Genomic DNA, 26110 nt, shown 5'->3' with positions numbered 1-26110 from the left:
TTGCTCTTGGACTTAAGAGAATGAAAAGACCAAAACTTCCTTGGATTAGTCTTCAGCTTATCCGATAGAGACTTTAAGTACTGGAAATACTTAAAGGAGATAAGACGTTTGGTCTGTTTCCTAAGAAGTTTAAACTTTGTTGTCACATCAAGAGAAGCATTGGCCCTTAAACGCTTCCACAAGACTTTCTTTTTCCTCACTAACTTTAAGACCTCTTTATCTATCCATGGAGGTCTTGGCTTGCGTCTAAGCTTCATCTTTGGTACATGTTGATTGACTGCCGCGAGAACAAGATCTTGGAAATTCGCCGTACCTGAGTCAATATCCTCACAGGATATGTAGGAATCCCATAAAATGTGAGAGAATGTATTTCTTAGACCATCAATGTCAGCTTTATCATATCGGTAAACTAATCTTTGACTGTTTTTCGGCCTGTTGAACTTTTTCTTGATCGCGAAACCTTCACCGTGTTTTTACGAAGAACAACTACAACAACGACTTCATCCGACGAAACACTCACCGACCCACTACCACTACCGAAACAAACGACACCGCAACCCCTACGACTACAGCAACCATACCGTACATAAAAGGTATGTCTGAAAACATCTCGCGCATCTTACTACCCTTCAATATCCGCGTCGCCCACAAACCCATCACCACACTACGTCAGTTACTAACCAACGTTAAAGACAAAGACGAACCGAGGAACAGACAGGGAACGATTTATAAGATCAATTGTTCCGACTGCCAAGCCTCCTACATCGGTGAGACTGGCAGAAACCTCACAACAAGACTGACTGAACACAGACGGGCGACGAGGAAAGGTGATGTCAGCAATCACATTGCTGAACACCATCGACTTACCAACCACAACATTGACTGGGACTCTGCGCAATGCCTAACCTACAGCACTGACTATTTTCAACGACTGACTCTGGAAAGCTGGTTTACTAACTTAGAACAGACTCCCCTAAACAGATGTCAACAACTACCCGCCCCATACAAACGACTCATTCACGACATAAACATCACAAACGACCGAAAAAGAACAACCTAGCTTTACCGACAGACCGAAACAGACCAATCACGAACGACTTACGTCACTTGAGTCTTACAGCCAATAACATCACGGCAAAACCAACCGATCATTTCACACGAACTGGAATAAGAACATTCTACTGACAACAATCATTCACTTGACTCTGATGATGACTTCCGCACAGGTTGTCGAAACGTCAGTCACTGCCACCGACAAGAGTCCTTCTCAGGACTACACTCACCCGGACGATCAGACTACACCTTCACAAAATCTAGATTGTTCACATATCGGGCAGTAAATAGCCATTAAGGAGAAAACTAAATAGTATATAGGAAGAAACTGGGGGAGTTTCAAGTCATGTCGTTTTCAACAGGGAAAGGTTAGAAGTTAGTGTCAATAGAAGAAAAACTATAGGATTGCCTGTAATCTGGCAAAATAAAACAAATAAAAGAAATACTTAACTAACTACGCAAATAAATTGATAAACAATCTGTGGTTGGCATACCTTTTTTGAATTCTTTTGACAGTCCACTTCAGCGTAAGTGGCATCTGGTTCGTTCTTCAGCTTCGTCTTCTTCTTTGACTTGTCCACTATAGCGTACTGATCTTCAGTCGGCTTCATTTCTGCGGCTCTCTTATCCTTCTTTTTCCCTTTCTTCTTGGACTTATCCACGACAGCATAATCTGGTATCGCAGCAGCACCTTCCTCTTCCTGGTTGTGGTCTAAGTTGGCCCTTTCTGTGGACCGTGGACCCGTCTCTGCATATCCGCTATTGACTTGAGAATAATCATTCTTATTTGATGGCGAACTGCAAAATTTGCAAACGATTCTGTATAGTTTCTAAGCCCAAGATATAAGTAAAACACCAAAAGAACAATGGTATTCAATCAATAAACAAACGTCTTGCTGAACAGCCACTTTGATATACGTCGCCTGGTCAACAATTCGAGCACACACTTGGAATGAGTGGCTACTGCATAACAAAATAATTACCTGTTCACAAACTTAAAACGTCACAGAAGTAAATATACCTAACAGTTTAGACATCAACAAGGAAAACGTACTCAAAAGAAAGATTCTTGACTATAAACCGATGATTTCTAGCCTTTTTCTACAACTTAAAAAACAAACAAGGGACTGAATTTTGAAGACAACCGGAAGATCTCCAACAATCTTTTCTGGAGCCAATTCAATTTCGAATTGATGTTGACTGCGGTAAGCTACTACAAATTACTTAAACTAGAAAAAAAATTCAGAAACATTAATTTTCAGTACAAAAATTGTAATTTCATCCATTTGTAAACTAGTTATTTGCCTCACTCACTTTGAGAATTGTATGATACGCAATGATGCGACGACCTCAGTTCACAAAGCAATGTCGATATCAACAATGAGAACAAAAGAATAGACACCTGTTTAAAACTTACAATGGTCTCTCTTCAGATTGGGTACCGTGAACTTGTTGTTTAAATTAACATGTGGGAAAAAAGCAAATCAAGGTTAGCTGGCAAAATATATATCTACAATAATTATACGCTTGCTCAGCATGAACATTAGTATTAAAGCAACCATTCTTTGCAACACTCGCTTCGGTACTGTCCCGTTGTTCATTATCTATTTATAATTTAATTTGCGACCCGCAATTCTCCTATGAAAACTAAAAGAGCTTAAGCACTACTCCTGCAGAAAATTTAGGGGCGTGGAAAGGGCTAATAAAGTGTACCAAAAGGATTCATGGTAATTCTTTCAGATTTCCTTAATATCATTTAAAAAGATTTGATGATGAAATGAAGACCAGCATTGGAGATTACACATTTTACAACAATTCCTGCCTCTGTATTAACCCTGTAAAAATGATCTTCCAGACTGGACAAAATAACAATTGTGAGTGTATACATACATTCGGAGTACTTGCATTCCTTGCAGAACTTTAAATGCTTGTAACGTGTACTTTTCATCTCAGTTAAGTATGTCGACTTTGATATAATTTCATCTTAAATAACATGAATGTGCTGAAGCCCCTCATTCATACCTTGCCACAGTGAAAATAGACATAAACATCAACCCTATACTTACCCCTGGGATCTTTTCTACACTTCCTTCTTTTGTATAAGCAATAGATAATAATAGCAAACGTCACGGAAAACAAGATGACGGCCAAAACAACCAAGAAGACAATGAAGGCCACGCTCACTAAAACGGAAAAAATGTTCACTAGGCTGCATTCACGTGGACCTCGGCACCCTTTTCTCGGCGAATTCCGTCTCGCGATTCAATAGAAATCAGCAAAATTAATTTCATGTCGCTACATGCAATCTGGGAACTGAGAAGTGATTTCAAGAAGCACCGGCGGATTCTTCTCCGATTCCTATTGAATGGCGCGACGGCTTTGGCTAAAAAAGAGGGAATGCAAAAACACGGCCGCAAAAAACACTCATTTCTAACTATGTATGCCAGAATTATTCAAGCACTCAGTCGAGGGATTTCTTATGAAAGGGTCCTGTTTTATAGCAAAACAGTCACACTCAGTTTTATTAACGCTACTTACATCACTTAAAACTGCGACTTGTCATTAATTAAGAGCCCATGACTGTAAATATCGAGAATCGCTGGCTAAGCTGAAAAATCGAAAATTCTGATGATTTTCCTGGAAAACCCTTTTAGGGAGATATATTAGAAAAAAATATTTCAAAGTCTGAAAAATCAAATGTTTCCGAGAAAATGGGGAAAAACGAAAATTCGGGTTTTTACCTAGTTAATTATGCAAAAAATACAGTAAAATTGAGCAACTTTAGTGTGCTAGTACTAAAGGAGGATGTTTCGTAAGAAATCGGAGATGTTTTTACTTGAAAATATAATTCATTCCATTTTTATTTATGGCATTTTTAGGAGCTTTGGTTTAATTTTAAGAATTACAAGATTTTTTAACAAAGTACTCTCAATCACTTTTTGCAAAAAGCGAAAATTCGAGCAACTTCAAGCCTTCAAAACGCGTCTTGGTATGTGAGAAATCGTGTCAAAATGCATGCTGGCACAAAGTTTGGTCCTTATACTAAAATAATATTAAAATAAAAAATGTGGGTAGTTCAGAAAAGTGCCGACAAAATATAAGAGTTTACGACGCAATGTGGCCAAGGTCATGAATGTGCATGTTATAAATCAGCTCTAGAAATCGTACTTGAGAGCTACGAAGTAAACAAGATAGTCAAAGACGGTCAAAACAATTATTTGATATGGAAATGATATGAAATTATACAATAAAAAATCCATAGACATTGCTGAAGAGGGCTGTAAATTGATGTGTAGATACGAAATTTTCTGTTAATTTGAATTGCAGAAGACTTTGTTATTGTTGACTCGCTATTTCAACAGCACTACCTACACCTAACTATAGATAAGGGCCGCTGTATATTTCACCATTTTTTTTCACTAAATGTTTATTATCGACATTTTTTTTAATTGAATAGCTACGTTTTCAGCAACTGCGATAATATTTCTTTTGAAATATCTTGCATATCTTGAAAAATGTTGTGCGAGTAAACAAAGTCACGCAACACCGCAAGCTTCTGCTGTGGTTTTTCACCTAAGATAACAGCCCAACTATTTTTAATGCTATTTACTCTTATCTTTTTCGGAAAAAGGGCACATTTCTGTCACAAAAATTGATAGAAAGGACTTATGTCACTGTAACAATTATACCGTGTTGCAGTCTGGGCGATAATTCTCTATGATGTAATCACGGTCTTTTTCTTAAAGGTAAACACGTGCGAGGTTTTTCACAGAGCATAAAAAGGAAACGATGTCATTCTGTAGCTTTGCTTCTCTTCTTGGGGGGGGGGGGGGGCTTGTGGTGCAAGTTCTGGGATTCGTGTAGTGACTAGTGTTAGACAGTCTTGGGGAACGCGAAACTGTTCCCCCCCGCAAAAGAAGATTAATTACATCAGTTTACTGAACAACTTCAGATTTTATCCTGGTGGAATAAGGGTGTGGCAGACATTTGATAACGGCCCCGGCAAATGCATCTCTTTGGAAGGAACAAATGGTAAACTTTACGTTATATTCTCTTTCCAGTTTCTAGCTATAATGTAGCATGATCTCTCTTTAGTTCTGAGACTGAAAAATTCAGCGAGGGAAAGCTTGAAATCAAGATCGCTTGAAAACATCAAACCTGGCGCCAGTTTTTGTTATAAAAATTTATTTCAAGTTTTTTTTATTTCGAACGCTATACTGGAAAAAGAAACTTTTACTTCATTTAGGTAGCAGTGCACAAGCTGCACCTAACGCTATTTTCGCTGTGGGAAACACACCAAATCTCGCTCTGGACAATTTTTAGGTGTGTTTGATTTTGTCGTTAATCATCTTTCATGTTATTATTTTCCACAGAACGCCATTACCAAAATATTCCCTCGGCGAATTTAAAGAGATCGCCCCAAGGAGAAAACTTAAAGAGCCTACTAAGTGAAACCTACTGGCCGTGAAGCGAAAGGCGATGTTCAAGTGTTTCCATGTCCAAAAGAGGGCGGCACGCGTAGTTTCCAAAGGCATTCTTCTCTGGAAAAGCATCTCACGTTCGGAACATGCACAAAGACGGTTGAAAGGGAGACATTTCTTGATAAAGCGAAGGTTAAATATGCCGCAAGGCTCGAGGAAGGTTCAAGTTCCGTGCCAACTATTCCTCTACCTCCTGAAACCTGTCCTCGTAGCACTGAAGCCTTCGCTTTGAAACAAGTTAAGAAAGCTTACCGGTTTAACGAAAAGCAACGAGAATATCTGACAGTTAGATTTACCATCAAACAAGAAAGTGGCAAAAATGTCGACGCGGAAATGGTTGCAACAGAAACGAGAAGACCAAAGGGATCGAAAGGGAAGCGCTTGTTCAGTGTCTCCGAGTTTTTGGCGACTCAACAAGTAGCTTCATTTTTTCCAGAATGGCACCAAAAGTAAAACAGCAGACAGCCCTCTGGGCACAAGCTGTAACTGAGGAAGATATGGAAGAAGAGTTTAATTTGTCAAATTCTAAGGAGTCTATTTTTGAGCAGTTAAATTAAAATGTAACCTGGGGTTGATCAGAGAAAAAAGACATCTTACATCGCTCTGCTCGAAGACCTTGTTCGATGCTGCTCATGCAGCGCAGTTCAAAAGGCAAATGGCAAAAGGCTGCATCAAAAAAATTGAGTTTTATATGAACGTTGATATAAAATGGGGGCCATGGAGCATATTTTAGATCAGAGGAGCTATTTTAGTTCCCGCGTAGTGTGAGCTCATTGACACCAACTTATCAATGAAGGTCCTGGGGCCTTCCCTCCGAGGAGAGCCTCCATTTGTCTGTTTCTTAGTACGCCTTTCTTGGTTCAGAAAGACTGCTAGATAGGGTGTCCTGGGATATGCTCACCCCCGCAATTTTTGAAATCTAGAGCTTCTGAAATCACCGGAAACGCGCTTCAGTCCTAGGAAAAATTTGTCAACTTTTTCTTAATTACAAAGATTAAAATAAATAATAATGATAATAATAAATTGTTCTTGGTGGGGCTACAGCCCACTCAACCCCATAGCTCCGCGGTCCCCGTATTAAAGGCGCAAACCGGAAATGAAAAAGTCCCCTTCGAACCGCACTTGGCAGTCAGCCTGAAGTCAAACAGGATCAGGCCGGCGAGATGTTGTTCGATAAAGACTCATTAAAGAGTTTATACAAATAATTTAAAACGAGATTTATAGGACTGGATGCTTTAGAATGGAGTTTTGACGAAATAAAGGATCGTGTCCGCTTTACTCGGCAACTTCACCTTTGATCCAACGTGACAATTGTCACGCAATTGAAACATTTTGCTTTTCCTCAAGACAGTATCGAGACAAAAAACAAAAACCTCATTGACTTGAAAAAGAATTAAACGCTATTAAATACTGGTCATTATTCTTGTACATTTTATGTTGAAGCCGTCAAAAGAGCCCTTCCTACACCAGAACCGTTAGGCGGTACGATTTCTACAACTGGTTTGCATCATGCAAATTCGTGACCTCTGGCCACAGTGTGTCGCAAAGCTTTATGTTTTGCCGGCACGTTTCTGAATTACCCAAATTTTTTATTACATATTATTTTAGTATAAGGACCAAACCTTGTGCCAGCATGTAGTTTGACACGATGCCACACATACCAAGACACGTTTTGAAGGTTTGAAGCTGGTCGATTTTTCGCTTTTTGCAACAAGCATTTGACAGCACTTAGTTAAAAAATCATGTAAATTTTAAAATTACACCAAAGCTCCTCACAATGCCACATATAAAAGTCACATTAATTATACTTTGAAGCAAAAACACCCCCGATTTCTTACGAAACATCCTCCTTTAGTACTAGCACGCTAAAGTTGCTCAATTTTACTGTATTTTTTGCATAATTAATTAGGTAAAAACCCGAATTTTCGTTTTTCCCCATTTCCTCGGACACATTTTATTTTTCAAACTTTGAAATATTTTTTTTGAATATATCTTCCTAAAGGGGTTTTCCAGGCAAATTATCAGAATTTTCGATTCTTTTAGCCTGGCCAGCAATTCTCGATATTTACAGTCACGGCCTCTTAAAATGCAATGTGAACACTTCTTACACCACCAAGCGATGCGATAATGTACGACACCATTCTTTTGACACTATACTAGTATACATATTGCATCGTAACTCAGGTAGTTACAAATGCGAATAAAATTGATGGATGGTAAGAGAGGATCCTTTTTTTGTTTTTTTTGGGAAAGAAAAAGTTTTGTTCCATGTTCATTTAAAGAAAAACATGGTTGATGGAACCTCACTAACAGACTAGTTGTCCCTAAAAGGCTTCGACTCACCTTCATCAAGCCTCAGTTTTAGGACAAAATAAAAACTCGTGAGAGGGTGTGCGTTATCAGTGGCAGCATTGGTACGATTTAGAAATCTCGTCTTGGATTCATATTTTTCTGTATCCCCCGCTTGTGACAAATGAACAACACCTTTTCAACTATTTTTTACCATGACTACCTTTGAACAAGAAATGATGTCATTTACATTCTCTGGGATTAACTATGAAAAGGTAAACGACTGAAGATCATTTCTATGTGAACAGCATTAAAGCGTTTGTATTAAGCAAGTACTTACAAGGACAATTACTTTCTGGGATAAAACTTTCCTTGCACTTTGGCCCTGAAAAAGAAAAAACCAGTGATCAAGTCATTTGAAAGCCACCTTGCAGGAGTCAACCGGGGGCATCCTCATTTGATGTTTGCCCTATAGTTTGTCCATGTCCAGTGAACTAAAAATATAGTGTAACAATGTTTGGAAAACTCAGATAGGGTTGCAGTGAAGGCTGATCAAGTAACCAATGATTACCCCTGCTTCTGAGTAAAACAACAGTAATTTCATCTTAGTGGCTCGCGATAGATTAACCAAACGACTTGACCGGAAACTACTTTACATTTTCCGTATTCAATCAAAAATACGCCTTGGTTTACTAGAATAAAATGCAGGGAATGTGGGAGTCCAATAAAATACTAGTGATACCAGGAGAAAATTTTTATAATCTCTTGGTGACACGTATATAATCTAAGTGTGGACAAAAAAGACACACCTGAAGGATGTTCCTCCGTCGTCATGTCAACTGGGGTAGGCGTAGGCGTTGTAGGTATCCGTTCAGGAGAAATTGCTTGGATGGATTCCGGATCAACTTTTAAGTCGCCAAAACCTCTTTCCTCTGCCGAAGCCTTCTTCAAAACCGTTAAAACGTTTTCGATCTCGACATTTTGACTAAATATCAGTGACAAGTATACTGTTACACTGCCACACCTGGCATGAAAAATAACAAACGAAAAATAGACAGTCAAAGACAGCATGTGGCTACCGGTATAGCAAAATTTTTACAGCATTGAAAAGAACTAGAGATTGTATAAGTACGCTCGAGGGTAATGTTACAGAATATTTGTCCCACATGCAAAACAGTAAACCGGCCGCATCCCACATATTTATGGTACCCTGTTCTACAAGAGAAAGATGATTGAAGAATATATTTTCTAATCGACATTCAACCAATAATTAAATGGCAACAAATAACAATATTAAAAAAACTGATAATGATATCAGTGGTAATACAATTATAGTTTAAAGGGGTAGCTCAAAAGTCTCATGGTTTCCCTATCCTCTGGGCCAACAATGATTACCTATCATATCCTTTCAATTTTGCCTGTTAATTGTAAAAGGTTTTCTTATTTTATTGCAATCCCATTTTTTCAGTCTTTTGTTTCATACAAAAAGGTATTCTGTATTCTAGCATATTCCGTCATTCTGCATCTTAAGATATTCCGCCAATCCACCGTTCCTTCGTTCCATCATTCTATAACTCAAGGTATCGTAGATTGCAGTGTGCTCGCTTCGCAAATTTAGCAGCCCTTTTCGACATATCACAAATTCAAACGGTAAAATGTTCCCTTTTCAAAGAAAAAAATATTTTCTCAAAGCTTCCATGATGAGCAGATCACATATATTGAGATATCTATGCAAGGAAAGTTTGATTTAAATTATGCGTCGACGAATGCCACTCTGAAACTACCGTGAGATGTTTATTGTCGTTTGTAGCGTCACGGCATGAACTGAAGATCTATATTATTTGCTAAATGAAACGGTAAGATGCTTTCTTTTCAACTAAAAAAAAATTCTGCTAAGTGTTATGATACATTGATCACGCAGAATATCTTATTGATCATAAGATATTCTGCAGGAAAACTTTTGTTTAAAAAGTCGCGCGTTCTCCTGACATGATTGTGAGATATTTATCGCTTAGCTTTCTACTGTTTTCCGTAGTATCATGGCGAAAACTGAAAACAAAAGCACTTGTGGCTCTAAACCTAAAATCACGAAAGAGAGAACTTAACTGTGTATCGAGTGCAAACGACGAACTACCAAGATTCTTCGAAAAACAATAAGCAAGACCGAGAAACATCGGGTCAAAATTGGGGCAAGATCAGAATTCTGTTATTACACACTCACTAATCTCGACAACATACATGGCTTCACCTCCTATGGGAGGCAGAAGCCACAAAAATAGGTTGCCACTTTGAAATCTAGTGGTGAAAGGCAAAACAAAACAAAAATAACGCAAACAGACAAACAAACCAACAACAACAACAACAACAAAAAACAGCACTAGAGTGGTAAGATAAAAATGTATGAAAACCATGAGATAATTGTGATGCTCTGAGACGTTCAAGTCCATAAACGATTCTAAAAGGCCTTTGCTTGATATGAAACTAAAGGAAAAGAGCAGTGCCGTGAAAATAGTTTAATCGCAGCGAAAATCGCTGTGCCGCGAAAATAATTTATAACCGCAGCGACATTTCTTCATTTCATCATGACTTGAGAACAAACTCGAGCTTCACCAATCTTCCAAGACATATGTAACAAAATGGTGCAATCACAGGACCTTCATGGAAAACCATTTTCCAGAAACCATAAAATTTTTGTCGCTACCCAATTATGCAGCTACATCACTGTAGTTCTCTGTGATAGAGACCCTGTCCTTAAGATTGCGATGGGAATAGAAGATTGCATTTGTCTAGCTTGTTTCAAGAGTGAAAAGTGGTTTCATTGATAGGGACAATTTCTCGGACAAAGTCTATCACACTTTGGGAACAAAATAAAAAATTGTTAATAGCTGAAACCTCAGTCGCAGTTCTGTGCTTGCGAGGGGTAAGACATCCTCGGAGACCCAGGGGTTGTGAGTCGATTTCAAGTTGGGGCGAAAGAGCCCCTGGGGACATTGTCTCACAAGACTAGTTCTAAACGGTCGCAGTCATTCTGGCATCTGATCGGTATCAGAAAATCTTTGTGTTTTTCTGCCCAATCAGAGTGAAGTGTACTTAAGAGTCCTTTCGTGTGTTTTAACACGGACATATACAAGAAGTTCTGTTGCTCACCATGCATGTTTGGGCCGTGCGACGAAACTTTGCTCGAGGTGAAAAGTTTCAGTCTCAGCACACAGTGTAAGAGAAATCGATCAGATTGTCCGCGAAAATCTTATTGGAAATTATACTGATTACTTTCGCGGGTATCACAAGAGAACGTGTTTAAAAGTTTGCGAGGTTCGTGTAAAAAATAATGGTTGCAGGCGTTAATATGTCGCTTTAAACGTTAAACGAGATGTAAGCTTGAATATTTCTAGATTTTTTGTATAATTTGCTGTAACTGAAACTTTGCCAATCCCGTGAAGTTATTTCATCGAACGGGCCACGCAGGTATGTCAAGCAACTGGCGCTTCCGCAGCTTTCTCTTTGCTCCAAAATCTAATCTAATCTTAGCTTGAAAAAAAAAAACGAAAACCTAAGCGTGGAAACTATTGTTTATTAGATGTGGGTAGATGACCCTGTACTACGCTGACATTTACAATAAAGCAAACCCGCCCTTTCCATCCAATATTTCCTGGTCTTTGGTTTTGTTTTCCCCAATGAAAGCAGCATCGATTCCCAGTGATCAAAGGTATTTAACTTGGTCTTCAACAATCGACTAAAGAGGTGAAATGACAATGACCAAGGCACTAGAAGAGAATCCGTGGCCTTTCGAGCTCAAGAATTTGAACACTCTAGGCAGCAGTTAAAAGATTAAGCTCTTTCCAAACCCCTTCGGTAACTGTCCGAAAACATCTCTCCTTCCCACGATGTTCTCGATAATAAGTTTTGGTTCAGATTTTAATTAGCTAACCGGAAACACAGCTAAGCTTTCTCTAAGCGCTTGCTGGAGGTTTTTCACGAACTTAACGTTCTCTGCAATCTTGGCCATATTGTGAAAGACTTTAGGACAAAGCGAAGGTTAGATTTTGGCGCGCACAGAAAGCTCCGTAAGCGTAAGCGCCAGTTGCTCGACAGACCTGCGTGGCCCGTGCGACGAAATAACTTCACGGGATTGGCAAAGTTTCAGTTACAGCAAATTATACAAAAAATCTAGAAAGATTTAAAGGCCCATTTTCAACCGAGATGCCTTGCACGCCCAGATCATTTTTCATATATGAAAAATACGCAATTTTCCTCAAAGTTGCGGAATCGCTTTGATATCGTCTTCCATCTTACTAATTAGGGATTTCAAAGTTCCATCTTGAATCATGTGCGGGCAACAAACTATCGTAGTATCCATATCAGTAAATAGTTTTTAATTCTTACATGTATGACGGTGAAAAACGTCATTTGAAAAGTTGATGCCGCCGAAGAACCGGTCTAGAGGAAGGCCGGGTCTGCCCAGCTCGGCAAAGGTTATTCGACTTCGAGAGTCTGTGTATGATTTATGGAGGGCAAGGAAAACAACAATGGGTTTCGGTAACACTACAAACAGTGCTTTTGCAGAAATGTTATTGCATTGTTCCTACGATGGAACTAGAGACTCCGGGGAGATTTTTTCGAGGTGAGAACAATTATTTGACTGATTTTTACTTGAGATCTTGAGATATGTATGTAAGCGATCTCATTTGTTCAAGTCATTATTCTATAATTGAAATGCGTAAAGTAAATCAGTTTTGGCCAATATTGGTTATTTGTTTGTATTCTATTTAGTGTTGAAGCCGAACAATTTCCTTCAACATCAAGTAAGCTTTGTACAAGTTTTATACACAGACTCGATTTATGATGTTTCAGTCTCAAATATTTAGCTGCACATTTTTTTACTGTGTTCTTCACCAAATCTTTGTTTTTCTTTTTAATAGTGTTTGTGAATGACTATCAGAGTTCGCCATTTAACAATAGCGCGATTCCAAAACAAAAACAGACGACTGCAAAGGATCTCGGATGAAAATGGGCCTTCAAGCTTACATCTCGTTTAACGTTTAAAGCGACATATGAACGCCTGCAACCCTCGTGTTTTATACGAACCTCACAAACTTTTAAACACGCTCTCTTGTGATACCTGCGAAAGTATTCAGTATAATTTTCGGTGAGATTTTTGGGAAAATCTGATCGATTTCTCTTACATTGTGTGCTGAGACTGAAACTTTTCACCTCGAGCAAAACTCCGTCGTACGGCCTAAACAAACATGGCGTGCAACTACGCTTCTTGTATCTGTCCGTGTTAAAACACACGAAAGGACTCTAAAGTACAGTTCAATCTGATTGGGCAGAAAAACACAAAGATTTTCTGGCACCAATCAGATGCCAGAACGACTGCGACCGTTTTGAACTAGTCTTGTAAGACAATGTCCCCAGGGGCTCTTTCGCCCTTACTTGAAATCGACTCACAGCCCCTGGGTCTCCGAGGATGGGGGTAAGACTACCTTTGGCGATTTGCGAATGGCTGTGGTCGTTGTAGTCCTGAATCGATTTCATGGTAAGGTCATTACGTTCAAAGGTTTAAGGCAAACGATTTAATGTCGTCATTAATTTACACTGTTGTGAAGTCATGTGGTCCATTTACAGTCAGATAATTTTAATCTAAAAATTTGCGCACACCTCCAAAACGACTAAAGAAGAATCTAGAAATAAAAGGAACAAGCTTGTTTGTGCAATACTCTCACTACTGTCCTAAACATGAGATTATTTATTCTCTCGATTTAAGGTTTCCACATTTTCTACCACCAAAGTGTAGACTAAGAACTCTTCTAATGATACAGCACACAAGCAAGAGAATATCATACTCATAAGTTATAGTTGTAATGTGTTCAATGGGTATGTTCCATTTCTTCAAAATCTCAATCACCTGGAAAACGAAAATATCACCAACTTAATTTGATGAGGTGAAAGGTATTTTTCTAGCACTTCACTCGTGGAACTCCTGCAGCGCATCGAAGTCTCTCCAGGAGCTTCCCACGTCGCGCTGACATCAAATTTTTAACTGATTTCTTTAACTCGCGCGTCGTACTTCGCCGAAAAAGGAGGAAACACTTGTAATCTATCCCCTACAAGTAATCAGACTCCAGACCTTGAGATTCCACATTCCCATGCCATACAACCAGGCTACACCACAGGGAACTCAATAGTGAGCGTGGCTATCAAAAAGTTCCCTGCGTCCCAGATGTAGGGCGTAGGAACTCGAAACCCTGAGTTGTGGCGTCTGACTCCTGAAGCAAGACTCACATTTTATCGTTGTCCTTGGTTCATGACTAAAACAAACAACTGTCTCTATTTTACTTACATGTTCACGCAGCTGTTTCATAACTTCGCCAGGATTATCACGGCAGGCTTTGTTAATGATGGTTAAAGTAATTTCGAACTCCATAGCGTTTAGAACTGAAAGAAAAAAAAAATAGCTTGAACTTGGAAGGGCTCTTAGTTTTTTTACATGCTAGGCAAAATAACGACCACTCATGAAATAACTAACCACTGATGCAATACTCAACATTACTATTTCAAACTTCCCGTTGACGGATAAGTCGCGGAAAACTCACAATGCAATCTCTTTTCAAGAACTTCCTGAAGGTATGCTGTACAACATTTCATCTCAAGAACCTGTAGATGGTCTTTAAGATAATTTTCCTCTTCGTGGTCAAACATTTTCATACATGTTTTGACCAAGGGATTTAAGTTTGAAATAGTAGATTCGGCATAGCAATCGTTATCACTATATTAATGTCATGGGGAAATCCCATGCGACAGTCTTAGTGGAGGTTTTCGGAAAATCATCAATATATTTTTTCATAACCTGAGGATTTCCGTGACAAAATTGTGTATTATGACATTGTCGGAGAGAAAAGAACTTTGAGAAGAACATTTTGATTTTATAACGGACAAAGAAGTGGCGGGTACAGTAGTAAAATTCCACCTTTATCCCTATGAGTTTTGAAGAAAATAGAAAAAAAAAAAACAAACAAACAAAAAGCCCTTCGTCCAAAGCTATTTCAGATAACTTAAAAGGTTATTTTCTCCTTTCCCGGTAAATAACGTTGTATGATTTTCTTTTTTTTTTTTTGGTCGAAACTATTTAAAACTCGGTACCCATTGTCTTCATTTCTTACAAAGATGGAAAAAATCCATAACACAAAGAAATACAGTTATTTATTTTTGCCACAAAACGTGAGCAGGCGGTATTTCATAAATCCTGCAATCTGATTGGTTCCGTGAGCGGGTAGTATTCTCCCACCCAACCTACTCTCAGTAGTAAGGGAAATGAGAGTTTTCGGAAAATTCCTCATGAAAATTACTTTCATGATAGAAAAAAAACCCCTGAATTTTGTGTAATTTCAAGTGCAAAATGATAATACTTCTACTCCGTAAAAATCGCTCGTTTTTGGTCCAAACTGTAGCTAAAGCTGCGCGCTGATTTAGAAGCAAACACGCTTAAAACTTAGAAAAGCGAGTTTTTAAGCCATCTTTGGCCCATTCTTTTCCAATTTAGGGCTCTTTGAGGCGAGGTCACGTTCAAATTTGCCTCTTTATCGGTTATGAATAATAATTATTGTCCACATATTCTGCTCATTGGCCTTCTAATGGAAAGGAAATCAAGGTTAATCTCTTGTCATTTTTATGCACTCAAAAGAACCGTAAATTATGTGTTTCTAGAAGAATATATCGTATTCTTAAATACGATATATTCTAAAAGAATATATTGTATTTAAAATTACATTAACGTATAAGTACTGGTAATCTCGACTTTACTCACCTAAGTGAATCCATTTGACTTTTTTCGCCAATGCGTTTTCAACTGTGCACAGGAACCTCACAGCGCTATCAGGTTTTGCTTCAAAGCTGTTGCTTTCGGACACATTTTTTCGGTTGCTTGCTTCACCAAAAATAGCCACCAACGTTATTATCGGTTTGGGATTGCCTGTTCCGTTACAGGAAAAATTTACTTTCTCCCCAACCGTTACGTTCAGCGTTACATTTCCTGGTTCACTAATCATCGCTGGATCTTTGTAAATAAAAGAATTCAGGCTCCATGTTACATGAAGCCGTTTTCCAAAACAAGAAACAGATTCTAGCAAGGACACAAGGCATGCGATTTATATCACTGTTTCCGAGTTTTTGAAGAACAGCTTCAAAGACGATACTGTTGCTTAAAGTAAACGTTCTAAAGATTGTTTGGTAAAGTTACTGTGAACTAAATTACAAATTAGGTTGTAAATAGACATGACAAGACCAAGTATTTTGAAGATTACAAGTCTGTATCTAATGTGCAATTCGAGAGCAATCGGTGCTCATTTAAGTCGATTTAGAAGTTACGCGTTCATTCGATGATGACATGCACAAAGTTTTCTCTATTAGAGCATAGAAATCGAACAATCACCCAAAACCATCTAAAACAAACATAATTAGAACTAAAACCGCACAATTTCTAGGTTTGTGACGTGCATTTCCTGGAGCATGGAGAGGATTTCCACTGATTAGGCTACTGTTTTGTTTTTGTGCGCTAGATATAGGATAATTATACCGATTTCTCACTCCGAGTACAGCAAAATTGAGGACTATTGTGCATTTAGCTCCTTACAGTGAACAGTGATGCTGGCTGTAGCTGTATCAGGTGTACCCACTCCATTACTGGCTGTACATTGATATTGGATCACATCATTCAGAGCACCATGTCTGCTTACGGTCACGGTACATAACGAGTCATTGCAAGGAACATAAGAACTGCCATCCTTACTCCATTTTATGCTGGGTTTCGGATTGCCAAACACCGTGCATGTCAAATTCAAGGTATCGTTAACATTAGCAGTTACTTCAAGCGGTGAAAGTAACGCCAATGGAGCATCTGGAACACAGCATGTATGATAATAAGTTTATATGATTAGTAATGTTTGTTGTCAGTGCACACCAAAGTCAAATGTAATGCCTTCACAGATAGAGCCCCTCATCTTACTAAATTTGAATCCCTCTTATCACGACATATGGTTGACTGGCTAAATAAAAGTAAGGATGATAGCTGAAAATGTTGTTAAATTTAATATAAAAAGCAGCTGGTAGCTTCCGAACCAAAACCTCTCGTGGCATAAGGGTAGAGCTGAAAAAGTTTGTCTCTTCGTATTTGATGAATAAGTGCCCTACTACTTAACCAATGGCAAAATGAAACATACTTTTTTTCTACAACAGAAAGGCACCTGCGCCCCCATAACCTCTTCCTCCGCGGTCCCTACCATAGTGTAAGCTATTTGAACGAACGTTTATCATTTAATAAAAGAAACAGCGTCACTTTAATCACAACTGTACATACTACTGAAAGGACCTGTGGGTACTGGTTATGTTTTTTGAACATGTAAAACCAAAACTTGAGTTGGTGGTTATCGCTTGGTTCGAAGTAGTTTTTATTCGAAATGTGGTATTTGATGGAACAGTTTCGATAATATTCAACAACACGAACGACGTAAAGACTACAGTCAAGTGAAAGAACTCAACCTGTAATTCGCCTGTCCACATAGTCTCTCATAACATCTTGATCTCGTTTACATGATAGGTGGGGTAATCCGCCAAGGGTCACAATTTGCCATGTAAACGTCTCAAAGTGATGTAACCCACCTGGCTAGGATCGCAATCACGCTAAATGTATAAGCGCGCCAACAAACTCACCTCGGGATCCCGCGGTTGTAAGACTGTATCTAAACGCAAGAAATTTTGCGCTTGGAAAATATAAGTGCTACCATAGTTACGTGATCTACTTTTGTTTGCAGTTTCAATTTTACTCTTCCTGGACTGAGACACATTTTGCTAGAATAAGGCATTAAGCTGCCCTCTGCTTTGTTTCATGCTTTGCTGGCACGATTTACTCACAATGGTAGACGAAGGGCCTGAAGGCGCTGTTATAGGTGCTTATTAGGCATACTCTGGCTATATCATGATCCCATGTGCCATCTTACAGTGTTTGTCAGTTTTCTGCTGGAAAATGTTACACAGTAGGCTACCTTTTTTTACAGGCTTAGTCGTGACTTTCAGTATCTCGTTGAATCGCAAGTGGCAAGACCAAATTGAATACGTGGTTATTGGCTCGCTTGGGATTGAAGTGCGTTCCGAAAATTGAAAATACCATCAAAATTTTGTCAATAAAAAGGCTAACGAAATACAATTTGGCTGAATGCCTGTAACACTTTCTATTAACTCGACATCTCTTGAGATCCTCAAAACTAGGTCATGATCTCAGCACAAATATTGAGCTACGGAATTCGTGCAGACTTCTTGAACAGTCTTTCAGATCGCTTCCAGCCTAAACTATATCAAATTCTTTTGTAGGTAAATCATCTTCTCTTAATTTAGTGCATGGAGAATTCTCTCTTAGATGAATAAACTTCGCTGTAATATGAAATTTGTGAGATCTTTCCTTTCAAAGTCGTGAGAAGGTCGATTAGGCTAAATCTGGCTGTCAATTTGCCTCTAAGACTAGAACTGTAATACATTGGCTTGAATACAATAAAGCTCTCATTGATTATTACTATGAAAACGCCTATTCGATGATTTTGTTTAAATATACATGTATATCAACATTAACTCACCCACAACTGTAACCTTGACCGTAGCATTATCTCCTGTCCCAATTAAGTTCCGAGGAACACAGGTATACTCGGCATCGGATACCGCAATTACATAAAATGTTCCTGTGTTGTTGGTTTGATTTAAGCTGCCATTCAAGTACAAATGAAACTCAGCTGTAGGACTGGCATCTGTTGAGCACTTAAGGGTGAAATGACTTCTGCGAAGGACTGTGGTATTTTCTGTGGTAAAATTTGTGTCAACAGGATGATCTATAAAAAATAAACTGTTATTTAACTGAGTGTTTGTCAGCAAAACATTTCCTCGAATAGGACCAACAGAAATCTCTGTACCTTTAACATAGCACAATTAATTATAATTCGGGGAACTATTTCCAGTAAGATTCCTTTGAACTGGAACAGGCAAACTTTCAGGCTAGCATATGGCAGCTCTCACCCAATAAATACCACACCAGGCTTAAAACATCTACTCATTGTTCTATCATAAGAGAAGACACATTGTTAATAATTTGGTATCATCATGAATGACAATGAATAAATTCTTTAACGTTTGCTTATTGAGACAACAAGCTAGAAGTTAGTTGTGCCATTGCGCAAAATGGTTGAGCAAAATGTGTAGCCTTTCAAAAAGGTCAGGTTTTCACGAAATAAATATTAAAAAATCGACCAATTATATAGAACAACCATTCCACAACAGCGCAAGATACCCTGAATTGGTATACTGCACGGCTAAATGAGGAACAGTAGAAGTTGCCACGGTTTCCAACAGCTTCGAACATGTTCTTTACAGATCAAGTACCTTGGCAAAATATTTTCAAACGAACAAGGCCTTTCCCTTTTCTTATTGATGTCTCTAAATGTCCCAACGGATCGCGTAAATCTGCTCACTCTATTCTGCAATACATCGGCGCGAGGTTGGTAATATCCAATAGAATTGATCTTACTGTGCGGCTCTTCGATTCGAAGCAACATTCTAGGATTAGCATTGGTAACTGATGATAAGGTCCTAGGAATCAGAAAGATCCCCTCCATCAGATACAAATTTTATTGGTATTTATTAGTAAGATGATCCCTTGCTCGACACCATGCGAGTTTTCCATAATTAAACGTTTGCTACCAAGTAGCTTGCTGGACAAATTCCTAGCTCTAACTCAAAGAGAACTTTCAGTCCCGTGACGATGATCGCCTCAAGAGACAGTTCACATATATCTTATGTATAGACGAGTAGTGTGGGTTCAATAGTTTAAAGTAACAGGAGAGTAAGTTTTGCCGATTTGATATCAGGGAAATTGCGAGCCTCTGGGCCTGATCTGGTGGGCGTTGATTCTAATCCTGGAGAAAAACATGAGTGCTCTTTTACCCTTTGATATTTGAGGTCTTACTTTAACTCGATAGATGTATTGCACCATCGGTAGACGCATTTCACCCGCTATGTTAAGTAAATTCTCAAAACTTCTTCATAAAATGAAGAGTAAGCGATTACCTTTTAGTTTCCTGAATAAGTTTTCCAGCTTTGGATCCTTATAGGCGGAAAGATTTCTTGACGAAAAGTAACACTGTAGTCATAATGAAATGTTGCACGACTCACCAATCCTGTCAGACGACTGACTGACGGCGAACGGACAGACGGACATAATTCGAAAATCATGAAATCTTCGAATTTGACCAGACCTAGATTTTCAGTTTAAAAAATTATCCTTTGGTTGTTAATATTGAATAGAAAGCAGTTGAATGGCTCCATTTTAATATACATAGTAGCTTAAAATTGCTCAAAAAGATAACGCGGTAGTCCAGTAGAATTTTATTACATAATCTCTGTGTAAAAAAAAAAATTCTGCACACCATTTCCAACGCCTCAAGCACAGGGATAAGCGAATGGACAATATCTAATATCATGAACTAACTGGTTACTTGTAGCTTCTCATCTTTATGTTGTGGCATAAAGGTATGAAGCAGCTCTTCAATATTTTTAGTGAAACTCCAAAAAAAGAACAAATCAAAAAGAGTCGTGAACCTAGGAAAGTTGCTGGGCTTAGGACAGCAACTCCGTTTGTACCATACTACTCCAACTTTATAAAATTAAAATCAAACAGTCCAGGTAATTCGAAAACCAAAACTAATTCTTAAACTGTAATGGTGAGGAATATCTATTATTTATGTTCGGCATAAATCTCACAGCCTTTCAAGCCATTGAAATACTTGCTAAGCACAGCTTGTAACATGAATAACAAGTAATTTTAAGGGTACATTAACAACTTTGATACAAATAGTTGACAAGAGGATATACATGCAACTACATTTGACAATACTTATAATTTTACAGTCACTGTTCAAAAAATGGAACAGAAAACTATCAGTATAATCTTAACATGAAATCAAGGTACCATTACACATTTTAAACATATATTACTATAACTTAAAGAAACAAAAGACCACTGAAAGACAACCACAGGCAGTTTTGTGATGACATGATTTCTTTTAGTACAATTCAATGTATCATTTGACTGCAATGTGTGTGTAAGCTTTCAAATGACAAATGCTCTTGCAGCCATTCCTCTATTTAATCGACTTGGTTTCTGCAATGATTCACATTAAGGAGTTTGCCCTAACGGTATGCAGTAAGCGCTTCAACAACTAAAACGCACTTTACAATCCTTCTTTACAGCTTTATAGCGAATCCCTATCAGAATAAAGACGAATAGAAGTCAGAATAAACAATAAGTAAATACTTTGCTTTAGATGGGCTGTTTAATGAAAGGGGAAAAACCTGACTAGAATGTACAGTCTGTACATAGCTATTTGCATCTACTTACTATATCAGATGCAGAGATTATTTTTTCCAAATAATTAAATAAATGTAAAACTTAAGAGAACTGGTTACGATTTATGTCTTACTGCGGTAAAATAAGTTTTCAGGCGTAGGTGTGCTGACTTACAGTGAACAGTGACATTAACTGTAGCTGTAGCAGGTGTCCCCACTTCATTACTGGCTGTACATTGATACTGGATCATGTTGTCCGTTGTCCCAGGTTTCCTTACATTGACAAGGTGGTATGAGGAAGTATTTGAAAGCACCTCATATCTACCCGTTTCTTTCCATGTTATGATAGGCTTAGGGTTACCAGACACACTGCAAGTCAATGTAATATTGCTGTCCTTCAATGCTGTCACCACTAATTCGTGGATTGTTAGATGGGGGTTCTTTGAAATGACACAAAAGAATAAAATGAGAAAAGAAAAACCGACAACAAAAGACATAAAAATTAGTATACTAAAGCAGTTACACCGCCTATATTTAACCATAACCATGAAGAAAAACGTCATCTTTATCTCCATCATTGCAATTCGACAAACCCACTCGTCAAAGCTAAATATTCCGAAGTTCTTGGTCAGAAGTTCTTTTCAGACTAATGACCAACCAGGCACTTTTAAATGCGCTCGTGCACGATGCAAAACGTGTCCTTTCATTCACAACACTGATAAAATATCGGGACCTAAACGATCCATTAAGATCACTGATCACTTCACGTGCACCTCCGCCAATGTAATTTATTGCATAACTTGCACTTATTGCAAAAAGATATACATCGGCGAAACAGGCAGAAGACTAGTTGACCCATTCCGAGAACACCTTCGAGACGTGGAAAGGAATGACAGGGACACATCGAAACCAGTCGCTAGACATTTTAATTTACCTAATCATTCTAAGCAACATATGGCAATCTGTGGTCTTTCCTTACACTTAGGTAGCACGGAAAGCCGCAAAAATCTTGAACTAAAGCTCATCTTTCAAACCGGCAGTCTAAATCCCACAGGGATCAACGAACGCTTTTCATTCCACTAATTTATTCTTGTTTTTCTCGTTGCCATGTTCCCACCAATAACGTAGCTCCATTTTCTGCCTTTAAAAGCACACAACCAACAATTCCTCTATTCGCTCCGACGAAGGGCTAACGCTCGAAACGTCAGCTTTGTAATTGTTACAGTGGCCAATTTACCATTTCAACTTTGTTGATATATCCAAATTAATCCTTATAAAACGTCTGAAGGCTAACGAAATTTTCTTTTCAATAAAACATGAAAATAGATTGAATAAAAATAACCTTATAATTCTCTATCTGCTTGCATTCAAACGAAAGGAGTACTTTAGAAAATTCAAATTCACTAAGAGCCCTGCATTTAAAACAAACTCATAAAAAAAAACCCAAACTTAACAATGGTTACCAAAGTAAGAATTATTGTTGGCACTGCAGCTTATGGTGCTACCACAGAATTTGCAGCCTTACATTAAGAAAGGTCAATACCTGTACATCAGAGAGATGATTTTTCGCGATCATAATAACACTTACAGAGTACTGTGACGTTGGCTGTAGTTTGTACTGATCCCATAGAATTTCTTGCTAAACATATGTAAACAGATTCATCGTCTTCTCTCGTCACGATTTCTCGGTTTAGAGTCTCTGAAGGGGACAGCATTTTGCTGTTTCCCTGTTTGGTCCACGTTATGTTGGGTTTAGGGTTTCCAGTGGCATTACAGAACAGAATCACGCTACGTCCTTCTACAACTTGATAAGCTGATGGAGCATGGTCAATATCAGGAGCAACTAAGATGGGAAGAGATTGCAAATTTTTTTTATACTTTTATAAACTGATCTCAGAACAGCAATAATGAGATTAACCATGATAAATCTCTTGAAAGAGAAGAGTTAGTTTGTCTAATTGGCGTTTCAACAATTCCCAATCCCCAACCTTGTACATTTGTAGCGAATTCACTTGCCATGTATCATATTCTGACAACCCTTTCACTATGTAGAGATGAAACAATTTTCTAGTGTATATTACAGTTAGAAAAAAGGGGCAAAACTCACTTCAGAGATGATGTGAGCGTCTAAGAGAGAGACGTACATATTTTTTTGATACTTTGGCAGAGCATCAGAGCGCGGAATCCGAGGGTCTGAGGTTCGATTCCTCATGGGGACTCAGAATGTGTTCTCAGTACCACGCTCGTGACTAGACGAAAAAACATCTTTCTTATATTCTACTTTCTTCTAAAAGAGCAAAAATAAAAGGTAATGGCCTCCTGTCCTTCTTTAGTTATTCCAATTCAAAGAGTTCATGCTAATGTGAGCCAACCACACAGTTATATGAGACAGTTGTGCACCGTGGTTCTATGAGCACTTAAAATAGGCACTTAATTTAAATGTTTTAACATTTAAAATTAAAATTACCAGTACGCAAGCAAAGAGATTTCTCAAAATTAATCCCATTTGTTTCATCCCTATTATACTCGAACATAGTCAAAGTAACGACACTTACAGAGGACAGTGATTCTGACTAGAGCTTGTGCTGATCCCACAGAATTTGTGGCGGTACATTTATAAACAGATCCATCGTCTTCTCTTTTAAGCTTTGTTAGGTTAAGAGTCTCTGATGTAGACAATTCACTAGCATTTCCTCGTTTAGTCCAAGTAATGCTAGGCTGTGGGCTTCCAGTGGCATTACAAAACAGAGTAACTCCTCTTTGTTCCAAAACTTGATAAGCTGGTGGAGCATGGTCAATACCAGGAGCAACTACAATCATGGGAGTAGATTGTATATCATTACAGACTAGTTATGAAAATTGACAGGCAAGATAGAAAATAATTGTAATGCACTTGTGCCACCTGAGTTTCAACATAAGCACGAATTAAAATTAATCATCACTTATCATTTTAACTGATTGATGGATTTAACCCTGCGCATAGACCACTTTCATAAATGGCTGCCGGATTAATATTCTTTTGTTTAAATTGAAATTAGCCCTACTGGCCTCGTTCTCCAGTACAAATTCAAGAGAATACATTATCTCAAGCGAGGCCAAAAGGGCTAATTTAAATTTAAACAAAAGAATAGTTATACGGCAGCCATTTATGAAAGTGGTCTATTACATGGTTTAAGTTGGATGACAATTGAAGCGGAAGAGTATTTGAATGATATAAAAGCAATCTTACTCTTTTGGCCAAATGGACCTGCTCCTTATATCATTTACACAGTGCATAATATAACAAAGACATAAAGAATAATCAGTGCAACCCAGCCTTCCACTTGTCACAGGATCAACTCTGTAACTTTTGAAACTTTCCAATGCATCATACTTAATGATAGTTTTCTTTTCACTCACAATCTATATTTGGGAATTACTTGTAGCAACTACCAAATGAAAAGTAGCCCAAAAAATATCAGTATCTAACATATCATACTTCTCAAAATAAGTATCAAAACTTACAAACAACAGAGACGTTAAGAGCATCACTGTCACCTATGCCAACCTCGTTTAAAGGGACACAACTGTACACACCATCTTCTTCAACAGTGATATTAAAGAAACCAGAGCTGCTGTTACCAGAACTAGTACCATTAAAGTATAGGAAATAAACATGAGCAGTAAGATTGGCATCTGTACTGCAATTTAAGAGCAAACTTTCGCCCCTTAGTTCAGTCGCATTGGTCAGCTTTGATGTCAATCTTGTGCCTGCTGGTGGATCTGAAACAATAAGTTATCCCATTTACTTTCACAACACGAAACAGTGCTGGCACACATTCTAAGCAATATCATCAGCCTGAAAAACTTTGTTCGCAATGAATGCTTCATGTTGCATGCACATAAAGGGTATTTACCAATCACACCTGATGAAAGAACCACATTTCATTGCAAGTCAAAACAATTGAGTTAAGAAAATAACACATAATCTTACCTGAGAGACAAAGGCCACAACAACAGTTTGCATTGTGTCTGGATGTTGAAAAGGCATATTAATTGACTAAAAGACACTACCTTTATAGGTATAAAAGCAGCCAAGCTGACTTCAAGTAAAAAAAAAAAAAAGACCAAGGTGCTCATCGAATGATCACTGTAAGAAAATGTTTACACGATATTGAGGTCTTGATTTGTCTACAAGAAGCTTTGAATATTGTTGTTCACCGAGGGAAACCTTCTCCCCTGCATAAAAAGGTTGTAGTTGTTCACTTTAGAGAACAGAAGAGCAGATTATCATGGCTTTCTGTTTGTTACACAATGGTGTCACTAGAAGTATATGCTCAATGTTCATGGTTTGACAGCATGCTGCTCATGGTCCTCGTCTGGGAAAAAAGTAATCTTTTATGAAATAAAGCTTAGCTTTCATATTCGGTTAGAAACGACTGCAATCTTCTCTAACTTCAAACTTTGCCCTTCCTGAAGAATTATTTCCATAGTAGTCTGGGGTGTTCCTTGTGTCAAAACTCTTTGGTTGTAATTTCTTTATCATACATGTGGGCGAAAATACTACGCAATTTCTTTTGATGCTAAGATTGATGGTAATGACTTCTTTGCATGGCCTCTTTGCAAAGCATGCAGATGTAACCCTGCAACTGATCCTTCACAACAACATAGAGATCTAGGAGTCTCTTTGGCGTACTTGCAAAGACCAACTGTCTACCAAAGGAACAACTCCAGCCTTATAGACCCACAATGCTGAATTTTGCTCAGATCACAAAAGGCCCCCGTCTCTAACTGGGATCCACATATCTTAATAGGTTGAGGCCTACGCTTTTTACATATTGTATGCTTCTGCTTGTAGAATTTTGAAAGAGGAGTTTATAGACATTATCAATTTAACATTAATTACAATGCTTACAGAGATAGCTGAA

At 38.2% G+C, this 26110-nt stretch overlaps 1 protein-coding gene across 1 annotated transcript in view; it reads right to left on the bottom strand.

Annotated features, from left to right (window-relative positions):
* LOC111336213 (hemicentin-1) overlaps positions 1-26110 on the bottom strand; it is a 52421-nt gene that overhangs the window by 6000 nt on the left and 20311 nt on the right. The window contains exons 5-18 of the mRNA XM_088726401.1: positions 24708-24965; positions 23759-24013; positions 22799-23046; positions 21379-21643; positions 18446-18694; positions 16453-16716; positions 15628-15876; positions 14164-14258; positions 13667-13728; positions 8633-8847; positions 8164-8208; positions 3120-3236; positions 2471-2501; positions 1548-1851 (exon numbers count right to left, since the gene is read on the bottom strand). Of these exons, the coding sequence (XP_088582527.1) occupies positions 1548-1851; positions 2471-2501; positions 3120-3236; positions 8164-8208; positions 8633-8847; positions 13667-13728; positions 14164-14258; positions 15628-15876; positions 16453-16716; positions 18446-18694; positions 21379-21643; positions 22799-23046; positions 23759-24013; positions 24708-24965 (2657 nt within the window). The remainder of the gene's footprint in view (positions 1-1547; positions 1852-2470; positions 2502-3119; positions 3237-8163; positions 8209-8632; positions 8848-13666; positions 13729-14163; positions 14259-15627; positions 15877-16452; positions 16717-18445; positions 18695-21378; positions 21644-22798; positions 23047-23758; positions 24014-24707; positions 24966-26110) is intronic.

Source organism: Stylophora pistillata, chromosome 7, assembly GCF_964205215.1.
Source record: "Stylophora pistillata chromosome 7, jaStyPist1.2, whole genome shotgun sequence".
Taxonomy (NCBI): Eukaryota; Metazoa; Cnidaria; class Anthozoa; order Scleractinia; family Pocilloporidae; genus Stylophora; species Stylophora pistillata.
This window is presented reverse-complemented; position numbering and strand designations above follow the sequence as displayed.